This window comes from Triticum aestivum, chromosome 3B, assembly GCF_018294505.1.
Source record: "Triticum aestivum cultivar Chinese Spring chromosome 3B, IWGSC CS RefSeq v2.1, whole genome shotgun sequence".
NCBI classification, from domain to species: Eukaryota; Viridiplantae; Streptophyta; class Magnoliopsida; order Poales; family Poaceae; genus Triticum; species Triticum aestivum.
Window position 1 is genome coordinate 213951851 of NC_057801.1, and position 11594 is coordinate 213963444.

The 11594-nt window shown below is 42.6% G+C and overlaps 1 protein-coding gene across 1 annotated transcript; it reads left to right on the forward strand.

The window, feature by feature from the left end:
* Window positions 1-4609: 4609 nt before the first annotated feature.
* LOC123069419 (phytolongin Phyl2.2) lies at window positions 4610-10843 on the forward strand. Its single transcript, XM_044492271.1, has 2 exons — window positions 4610-5359; window positions 10537-10843. The coding sequence occupies exon 1, from the start codon at window positions 4745-4747 to the stop codon at window positions 5342-5344; it is 600 nt and encodes a 199-aa protein (XP_044348206.1). The 5' UTR covers window positions 4610-4744; the 3' UTR covers window positions 5345-5359; window positions 10537-10843.
* The last annotated feature ends 751 nt before the right edge of the window (window positions 10844-11594 follow it).

The window sequence follows — 11594 nt, forward strand, 5'->3', positions numbered from 1 at the left end:
TCTATAATTTTTTTAAACTTTCTTTTGAGGGAGCCCACACAAGTAGTTAGATTAACGGATGTGGCTATTTTGCACCCGGGCTTAGATGCAAGTGTGAACAGTAAATTCATTTTAAATAGAAAAAACTTAAAAAAAATGAATTTCTTTGTGGTGCAAGATACTCACTTGCGTTATGCCCGTGCAAAATTTGGTGAAGCTTGGACATTCGTGGATCTCGTGAAAAAAAATCTGGGCGTCTATGAAAATTTTGAAAACAACACTCTTCACACGTGATTTTACAATTTTTGCCACGAGCTCCTCGAATGCCCAAGCATTCCGAAAATTTGCATGAAGATCACGCATTTGGGGATCTTGCACTACAAAAAATGGATTTTTTTTATTTTAATTTTATTGCTCACTAGGTGTAGATGAGCTCGGGCACCGAATTGAATTATGGATCATAAAAGAGTTACATAGTTAAATGTTTATTTCATGGCAACCCACTTACTAAATATGATAAAGTTACCTATGTCTGTGTATAATGCATCAATTATTACTTCAAACATAATCCGTGTTGCATATACTAAAAGGATCTTAGGAATGTAGTTTTTTTTCTTTGGTAAGGATTTTAGGAATGTAGTCTATGACTTGTTAGGTAACTCCTTTTTGTGTTCCCCATGCTCAGTAATTTAACATACAATCACTATACTACTCTATTATTATTATTATTATTATTATTATCATCATCATCATCATCATCATCATCATCATGTGTTGCTTATCATCCATATGTATTATATCAGAAAAGCTTTCCACAAACACCTTACACAAGCACACAATTTTAGTAACGTACAAAATCCACACATCACATGCATGGCACACCATTGGATCAAGAGAAAAAATGATGGTGGATGAGCTTCTTATTTTCTCTAATGCTTCTATTTTTTGTAAGTCCAAGTTCATTTACTACAACCTCCTCTCAAGCCCGCCAGTGAGGCGCAAATGGGGTGGCGTTTGCAAACCTCGACAATACTGCTAAGATCAAGGTTTGGGATTAGGGATCACATGTGCTCCCCACGGTCTTCCAGGGGGCAATGATAAAATGACGATAGAGGTAGTTCAAGAATGACGAGGGTAGCAAGGTGTCGTGTTGTTGGTTATGCAACTGATTAGCATCTATGATCAACGAACATGATAGGCAGAGAAGCACCAGGTTGAAAGAGGTTGTGTGTCGTGTACCAAGGTATTATAAAGTGATAACAAGAAATGGATGAAGAGGGCAAGCAATGAAGGATCCATTCGAAGTGCGCCAACGGCAAGGGGGGTGGAGCAAGAAATGGAGAAGATCAACAATTCCCTACGTCTTTAGGGCAGATTCGACAATGCTCTGACACCGTGCTTCGTCCACTCTACGGGCGGAGCCAGACCGAACACCCTAACTTTATGGAGCTAACTCCAAAAAGCTACCATGGGTTATAGTTAAAACAGTAGCAGTTGGGAAGGCTAGCCAAGCCAGACCTATGAATATATCGTTTGAGGAGTTTGAGAAAATTACATGAAGCGTGTCACCACCAAGTGACGCATATCGGTTCACTATATCTTTCCATCTCTCCTGATATTCTCTCTCACTGACCTTTTTTCTCGGTTCAGTGCACAAACCCTACCTAAACCACAGAGACGCTCCCGACCTCCCCTACGCTACCACAAGGACACCATCGCCTAGCCGACCCTCTCTCTCTCTCTCCCTTCCTCGTCGCCACATGCACTCGGACCTCGTCCTATGCCGACTACACCCATCGAGCTCCATCACCACACCCTCCCGAAGCTCTCCTAATGGCTCATCCTTCCCTTCCTCAAGGTGGGCTTGACCCGCTATGTGCTAGAGCTAGTTGAAAATCGTTCAAAGAAACAAGTTATGCCCCCAAACGCTCGATGAACTTCTCGTAGAAGTTGACTGCTGGCTAAGGAGTTGAGAAGTTTGAGACCGAGGAGAGATGCCGAGAAAGCTCTTAATAGGAAAAAAAGAGGAAAGAAGTGAAACAAGGCTACTGCGTAGGTCAAACTAGATGATTCCTCGCGCGTTGCCGTGGGATATTTTTAGCTAAAATTTATAATGTGGATAAATAAACTGCGTAAAGAAAAACAATGACTTGCATGTGAATCAAAATATTTCCCTTTTGTGGGGAAACATATCTTTCAAATGTTGTGCATACAAAAGCATTGCTTGGATCCAGTAGTAACAATAGTGTTAATACAAAACATTTGAAATGAAGAAGTCTTTAAATGATAACAATTGCCTTTTATATACATGAAAATATTGCATCAGAATCAACATAGATATAGATGAATGAAAAAGGAGTAAATTTAGATGTTGGATCCATGTATGTGCGATTATCTTGTTCCCTGCGTTGAACAACTATACTTATTTCTGGAATATCATCAAAGTGCAAGTGATTATCAAAAGAAAAAGTGCAAATAAATCATTAACTATCTTTTAGAACAAAATAACTAAAGGAGACAAAATATTGTTGCCACATACACGAAAACTTGTAGAGAAAGATCACATTGTTAACTAAACTTAAAATGTAGCAATGCAGCAAAACCAATAATCACTTACTTGCAAGTCTTAAAACAAATGAAATTCCATTGCAAACTAATGGTTAACAACATAACACAGATGAAAAGCCGTACGGAAGAAAAAATTATTCCATCAGCAACTCGGTATCTGTCCAATGTAACTTTGAATATGCCATTACGAATACCTCCAACCTGGAAAATAGGATGGCAAGTCAGCATTATACATACTAAAGAAAAGTGAAAGAAGCCATCCACATACGAGACTGCATCCATGGTTCCTGGCTCAACATTGCACATCTCAGTTAGCATGCCGCATGGGGGAACTGGAGACATCGACGACCGGATCCACCATCAACGTAGATAAGGAAGAAGTGGCATAAGAAGGTCCACCTGCATAGGAGAATACATGGAGGTGCTACATAAGGATTTGATGGCAAGATTCATATCAAGAATGGTATTCTGAAGCCCATCATGTGTCTCCTCATAAGCCCATTAATTAATGAGTTTGTAATGATTGTTTTATGCTGAACTACAATTGTACTACTATTCCCGAATTACTAACCTGTAGGTACTTATGTGAACATGACCATGACGGTTAAAATGTATCTAGGTTAGTTGGATGATGAAGCTGGGGCAAATAGGATTTTTTTAGGTTTGACCTTCATCCAAGAATCTAAAGAGTTTCAATGAGGTTACAACTTTCCACAACAAACTGAGCTAGCTAAGTTCAAATACATGGCATACCTTGGATGGTCCAACCTGCAAAATCTAAAGATCCAGAATTAAGATTCAAGATCAAACTATTTTTTGTTTGTCATACACTTTTGTAAATCTAGTGCAAGAGGTGTGGAGGATTGTTCTTGTCGTTTGTTAGCAACCACTAGTACAGTTCCCAAATAAGAGAAGCATTTCAAAGCTGCTTCTTTTCTTAGCAGAAAGTCTGAAGTTAATTTCAAAAAGAAAAGTCTGAAGTTACGTGTGACTTACCAAGTCGAGCAAGATGTTGACGGCTTTCTTAAATTCAGAGATCTACAAATTGTTGTGCCTAGAAGTGCATCAGTTAATTGTCTTGCAAAAATCTTGTCTTGCCGATGCAAAACTTAAACTATAGGACCGTCGAAATCAAACAGACAATCAGATTCGTTGCATCAGAGAACTGACGGCCACACATACAAAACAGGGGATAAATAATCTGAACACACAAAACGACATCTACGCATTCCGGGAGCAGGCGAATCAGCTCGCCGTCGCCCGAGCTACTGCGAGTAGTCGTGAGGGCGGTTCTGCGTGCACATGCTGTATATCCAACTGCGCAATAAGAAAGACAAACAGGAGGCGCCAAGATCAGCACTAGATCAGATAGAATCAGACCTAGCCTAGGCATGTCCAAAGAGAGGCGGAGGCGACTTACGTGTAGAGCATTACGAGTCCTCAGAGTTCAAGTGCGGCTCTAACTTGTCCTTGAGGATGTTGATGAGCTTGTTGATGCCCATCTGAATGAAGTTCCACACGCCCTCCAGATCAATGGTCTTGCAATCCTGCCCTTGCCCCGCAAGTCGCCATCGCTGCCGTAGTCGCCGGTTCTCTTCTTGTTGGCGGCCGCAAACCCTAGAGGAGGTTGGCTTCAATTGTGTCCATCGTTGTGTGGGGCTTGCGTCGATTGGGGGGGGGGGGGGAGATGGTTGGGGTGGGTGTCGGGTGACCGGATTATGATTAGGGGTTTTGTCTCTAACGTTTCAGTTGGAGAAAAGTTCGCTTTGCTTCTGTGGGGTCCAGGAAGGAGGAGCGAACGGGAGGGGCGTCAAGCGGACACGGGGTTCACTTTTGCCGCAGATCTTAACAACATATGATCAATCAAACGACAGAAAAAATCAGGATGACGTGAAAGCACGAAAGGGCAGAGAAATCAGATGATGAAGATGAAGATGAACTATTTAGATATTATAGATGAGACCCGAGAGACAAGATGGTGAAGACGTCCGATGCCTAGACAGATCCAAAAACATCATTTTAGATATCCAGGAAGAAGCATTCAAAAGAATTTTAGTACCCATTCCACAAAACTCAAATCAAACAACGCTCCAGTCTGGCTTCTTCCACCTCCTGTCCTTGTGCAGTCCCCCCTTCGCCCAGCCTCCCGGCGAATCCAAATCCCTGAGAAATCTCTCGCGCCGCCTAGCTGCCTCGGATGCTCCCGGCCTCGCACCCGCTGCTCTACGCGTGCGCCTTCCGCGACAGCGCCCTCGTCGCCGAGCTCGCCCACGACCCGGACGCTGGGGGCGCCGGCACCGGCGACCTGCCGGCGCTCGCCGCCGCGCTCGCTGCTTCGGCGCCTCCGCACCACTGCTACGTCACCCACTCCACGGCGGGGCGGGCGCACGCGCTTCTCCTCGGCCCGCCGCTCGCGCTCGCCGCGGTCTCGCTCGCGCCGCAGCTCCCGGCGTCCCACCTCCTGCTCTTCCTCCGCCGCCTGCGATGCCTCCCCGAGTTCAGGATGCGCGAAGAGATGGCGCGGCTGGCGCTCCGCCTGCCGTTCCCCAACGAGGAGGCGCTCGCGCGCGAGGCTGCTGACGTCGCCGCCGTTGAGGCCGAGGCGGAGGAGGCGACGCGGAGGGAGGCTGAGCTCGCGCAGGGGACGCCCAAGCGGGAGCATGGAGCTCGCGGTGGCGCCGGGCAGGCGTGGAGGCGCCAGCTCTGGCTGATCGTCCTCGTGGATCTCGTCCTCCTCGGTGTACTCTTCGCGGCCTGGCTCGCCGTGTGCAGGGGTTTCAGCTGCATTGGCCGGTAAATAGATAAAAAAAAGGTATAGACGTGCACATCATTTATCTCTCGCTTTATTGGTTCCAATGTGGAGAGTGTAGACTGTAGAACCAGAGCCATGGTTAGAAACACAGTGAGTTAGTGTGAACAAATAATGGTTGTGAATTGGGCTCATAAAGGCTGAGCAAAACTATGGCCTGAATCTCTTCTACTAAAGGTAGAGGCCAAGTGTGTGTTCAGCCGTTGAGGGTGGGAGGGTGGGGTTCTGAATTCATGAAGTTTGTGTCAGTTGCGTTGGAGGATCTGGGCACAGTTTCAGATATTGTGAGATGGCTTGCAAGTACTCCCTCCGTCCGGAAATACTTGTCGGAGAAATGCATAAAAATGGATTTATCTAGAATTAAAATACGTCTAGATACATTCATTCCTTTGACAAGTATTTCCGGACGGAGGGAGTATGATCATGAAATGCTAAGACGGGCAACACAACGTGTGCAAGTTGGCGGATTCGGCTTTTATCTTGTGTTACACACAAATATACAAATCTGTTGCATCTCTTGCTTCAACAGTTTGTGTTTCCTGAAAACATCATGCAGTTTTCTTTCTTCTTGTGGAACATCAAGTAGTTGAGGAGGCTGTGCTCCAAGTTGCCAGGGTTAGGTTTCTAGATTGGACTATTCTTCATTTGACTGGATATGATTGTAGGATCTGACAATAATACAGAAGCTACATATATTTAGGTCAAGTATATATTGAGATATTTATTTTTGATTATACCAAAATTGATTTTAATGAAACCTTTTCATACAAGCTTGTGTAGTTCAATTTCAGTATCAAGCTTATTTAATTTATGTTACCCATATCGAAAACATTTTCTTTACTTATAACATGTGACGAGAACATAATAATATAAGCAGTGAAAGTTATAGAGCTAACAACGTTATCAGTTCAGTGACATAGTTAACAACTTAAATTAATATATGATCATTGTATAAAGATTTGTGAAATCCTGGTTACCAGATCGTGCAAGCTTTGTTTGACTGTTAGACCCTACGCTCAGTACAGTGATCCTGGTGAATGTGTCTGTTCGATATCATGCCAAGTGCTTTAGGTGAGCTAAAATGCGGGGCTGTTGAGTGCGTCTGTCTTGTAGCTGTTCTGTCGCCATCAGCAGCAAAAATGATGCTGGCTTGTGTAGATATGCTCTTCTCTCAAGTCTGAACATCCACCATCCATTATCTGGCTACTTTGATGAAGAAGTTCTCCATCCACAAGCTACTGTACACCTGCCTAGATCTCAGCTTTTGATAGCATCATCATTGCTTGACATGATGAGACTGGCACCAGATGAATAGGTTATGGTCTCTAAGAGCACACAATAGGCAAGGTGGGTCTCCTCCCTGTTCTGTTTTGCAGGCGATGAGACTGTAGTACATGCACTTACCTCCTACGAAGTGGCAAGCCAAACTGGAAACATTAGTGCAGAGTCGGATGCCCTAGTAATATTTGTTACTTGTAGACCGCTTCCAAACTGGAGCAAAAGGAACACTGGTAAAATGGCATCATTGCAGTTTACTGCCGAGTGAATCTTGCAAAGGAGTTAAGTGATGAGTTGACAGCTACCATTGATAGCTTCACTGGATCTGTTGTAGGAGCTGTTGTTAAGATGAAAGTGAAAACTGCCCTCGTAGTATCAGGTCTTTTGAGATATGAATATAATGTTAGACTACAAGTAGTTCTCTGTAACGGAATACTGGCAATGACAGGATATGGTATTTCAGTTTTTTTAAATATGTTTATATTTGTTCGGTTGACTTGATTAATGTTGCAAACAAATACTTGTTCTGTTGAGTGGTGATTCAAATGCTTGCAATTAGGGCATGTTTGGTTGGTATCCACATTTACCAAAGATGTGGATACTGCTCATGGTTGCACAGATGTGTCACACCACTATGCCTGCCTGTCATAGACCTCTATTTTTGCCAAACTTCGGTAGGTTGTGGATACAAGTTATCCTTGAAGGAAAGAAAATTCCGAATCCACTTTGTCTAGGAATAAGGAAGCTATTATTAATGCAAATAAGGCGCCCTTTTTTAGTTCCATTTCACTACTTCACTCCCATCTAGATCTAAGAAAGACCCGATGCACTGAGATTCCACTAATATACGAGATATGTAGTGTACCGAACCTATAGAGTTAGAACTTTGGATTAATAATTGGTGGCGTACCAAGCAATCCGAAACTCTCCTAACTGATATTCTAGAGAAAAGGATTCTAGAAAGATCTGTAGAATTAGAAGAACTTTCTCTCTTAGACGAGATGATAAAAGGGAAACTAAAAGACACATGTACAAAAACCTCCTACATCACACAAGGAAACAATATTAATAGTAAGTAGTCTAGTTAAATTTGTTTTTATTGCATCCACTTAAATTCAATAAAGTAAAATAAAATAAAATCAAAGACAGTTCTTGACCAAACAATCCATGGGGGGAGAGAAAAATAATACAGTATAAGAATAGACTATAGTAAAAAGTAAATGAAAAAAAAGTAAAAGGATAAAACCAACGAATAGTTCATGCTTAAACATCCCACGAGGTGCTTCAAAAGTGCATATAAATTATTCTAAGAATAAGGATCGCTATCAACCAAATATACCGTTACGATGCTGGTATATGATATCTGGTAATATGGTAATATATGCGTATATATAGGTCATGATTTCCTTGTTTGCAACTAAAGGGCAAAACTTCTAGTGTTATAATGCAGCTTATTTTGCGGAGAAATTAAAGAAAATGTAAGCCAGCAAATGTGATCAACAAAGATACGATGCTTGCAACACCAAAGCAGTCCATTCCTAACTTTGACTGGATCAGCGATAATCCTCAGGACCGAAGAGTCCCCCAAAGGCCACATAAGATACTTGAGCTGATTTGGTTGGAACTCCCTTGCAGTCGAGTTTAGATGCATGGTAATCTTTACTTTTCATGACCTCGCTTTTCTTTGGGAATGTTTTTAATTAGGATAATATGGAATCTTCTGGTTCCCATTTATTCTCTCGGCACCTTCTCAACTTTACTTTCGTCTATTTGCATATGAATTATGCAGATATCATTTGTTGATGGTGGATCCTAGGGGTCATGTGAGGAGGAACAAAATGAAAGAGATCGATTTGTGCAAACTCAGCGAAGCATGAAACAAAAAACTATAGTGGGCGTTCTACCTAATAATCTTATGGAGCTTCTCATGTGCAGAGCTTCTTATGCAAGTAAACTTTATTTGCACCATAAATCATGTCTTGTCACGATTTGTGCTGGAAATAAATCTAAACTAAACAATGTGACACGAAGTAGTAGACCTGTTTCTGGCATATGCTGCCCTAGTCCTAGTGTGTCAGCCTTGCACGCTGACCACAATGGTCATATAACTCCTACCTACTGTGTCCCAGAGCCACTCAACAGACCCTCACAGCCTCAATTGTTACCGAAACAATTGTAACTGCTACACGTGTTATTCCTTGTGCTGTGTGTGTTTGACAAAGACAAACAGTACCAAAACCACTTAAGTTCACCCAGTTCCTGGGCCAGCACTTTAGAGGAGACATGTCAAGATCTCTGCTTTTTTTTTTCAGTAATCTAGAGGACAGGGGCGAGCACCTTGAAGACATCTTATGTCCACTTGTCCTATTCCCAGTGTTTTGGGCCTAGTAACCCATGCTGCCCTCTCTACTTATTTACCTCCTAGTCTCCTACATAGCATATGTTGCTTTGGCACTAGTCCATATATCGTGTATTCGGTAGACGATCAAGTCCAGGGTGGAAATATCCCCCTTCTTGATAAGCAAGCCCTAGCTCATTCGTGTTTGTCACTGGCAAACTAATGTTAATACCACATATATACCTAGTCCATGCATTTATAGGATATACGATCAAGTCCAGGCGTGGAAATATCTCCCCTCTTCTTAATGAGAACTCCATAATTAGTGGTTTGCCTCTTCTAACAATAAGCAAGGCATAGCTTATTTGGTGGATAGCTTGGTTCAATACTCCATGGAATTTCATGTTTTGTCACAGGCCCAATAATGTTAATACCACATATACGCCTAGTCCCTGCATCGTATGTAGAATATATGCGATCGACTCCAGGGGTGGAAACTTCTCCCCTCTTCATAATGGGAACTCCATAATTAGTAATATGCGGTAAGGAGGCCATAGCTCATTTGGTGGATTCCTGGGTTCAACACTGTCCCTGGAATTTCATGTTTTGTCACTGGCCAAAAAAGATTAATACCACATATGTGGTGTTTGGTACTTGACCATATCTAAATAAGACATGGCTGTTAGCTATGCATATCATATCGTTACAAGTATACCTATGCTCAATAGTTGATAAGCAAGGCGGCGAACAGTTATTCATTTATGTTTAATTTTATAGAGTATATTAAGAGCCGTTAGATGCTCGCCTTAGGTGGGGTTAGGTGTTGCTTTTATTTTTGGACTGGTTTGTGTCACCGTGTGTTGGAAATTTGATAAATAGAGACACAGGTGGTATGCCAGAGCTGTTTCCAACATCGGGCACAAAGATTTTGTGGTGTGTAGATGCAGCCCATGATTGGGCCATCTAGCTAATTAAAAAGAGTAATTGTCTCGTTGTGTAGAATTGTTATCTACTAAAAGATAAAAAGTTCAGGTCACATCAAATTTGATTAAGGCTAGATTTGATATGTGGTGTAGATAAGGAGTTTGTATTCTTATACAGGTGGCAGTTTGCATGTGCATGCAGATATTTGGAACAAAAATAGCAAACAGTTTGTGCTTGTACTTATTCAATTTTGGCAATCCTTGTATTATACACACCCTTCCATACCTATGCTTGACAGCATGCAAATTGTGAAGTCTTTATTGCAGTGTCCTTTTTTTTTGTCTAATGCAACCAAGTGTTGCACTATCTGTTTTGTACCATTCATTTTATCTGTTTTGTATTGTACCATTCTCCAGTGCTACCAGAATTAGACCTTTTTTTTAACAATCGAAATTTTGACTTTGAGGAGATGACACCAAACTTCCATTTGAATAATGTGGAATATAATACAAATGTTTTTTTGGATTTCAGAATATCTTTGAACAAAAGGTGTTAAGCAGCTTAGAAAGTAACCTTGTTTGAACTGAATGTTCATACTATTGTGCCATGTTTTCTTATCTTTTTCTTTTGTTCCCTGTAGGCTGCCCAACTTTCAAGTGAAAATATGGAGGTTATTTACAGAGTTGTTTCTCCTGATGCATGATTAATCAAAACTGATGGTGATATCACCATAGCATAGCCAAACTCTGCCAGAGATTTACAAAGCAAAGGGAAGGCACTCAACACCCATAGTTACCTCCCTTGTGGTATGGAACATCTTTGAGAAGCGAAGCCAAATGAGCTTGCTGGACTTGTTATGTTTGAATTTGTTGGTTTGGTTGTTGAGGACACCTGTACGCGCAGTGTAATTTGTTTGTTCGTTTTTTATACAAAGCAAATGTTTTTTTGTTGTCGCTGCATTAGTCTCTCTTTATCCCTGTTCTGGCAAGGACAGGCAGATGCATCTGAATCTCAGTCATTACCATTGGCAGCCCTATCTTTCCCCTTCGTTTTTGCTCTGCTTTTTTACAAGTGCCCTGGCCATGTAAATCGCTTCAATCTTCACCTGGGAGCTCCCTTATTTTCAATACCGCTGTGTTGCAATCTGTTGAACCGTGATCGGATCTGTACACAGATGTTGAGGACCAATGCCTTCTTTTTTTCCTTGCGGGAAGAAGACCAACGCCCTTCATCAGTACCAGTACTGATACTACCTGAATTTCATACTACCTGAACTGCCTTGCACCTGGTTATTTCAGACGGACGGGCAAGTTCAGCACTGCGTTTTAACAACTTCGCGCGATATCAAGCTGAACCACTTCACACATCCCTTTTGCAGACCAATGCGTTGCAGTGATCGCAGTGACAAGTCCACGGCATGGCGCCCTGCTGCCAAGGCCACGAATGAATGCAGCAAGGGTGGGTAGACGCAAACGGCAACGCCGGGCGCCGGCTTTACGCCGGCCAGTTCCGCACCGTCACTTCAGGCGCCCAGAACGGGGTCGGCAGGCGCACATTGCCAAAGGGGAGCCGTGTCTCCGGCGATCGGATCAGACCCTTCGAATCAGAATCCAATCCGGGAGGCACAGCGAAATCGGCGTCGTTTCTCCGCCATCAGGTCAGTCCTCGCACCTAACTAACCCTGGGGGCGATGCACAT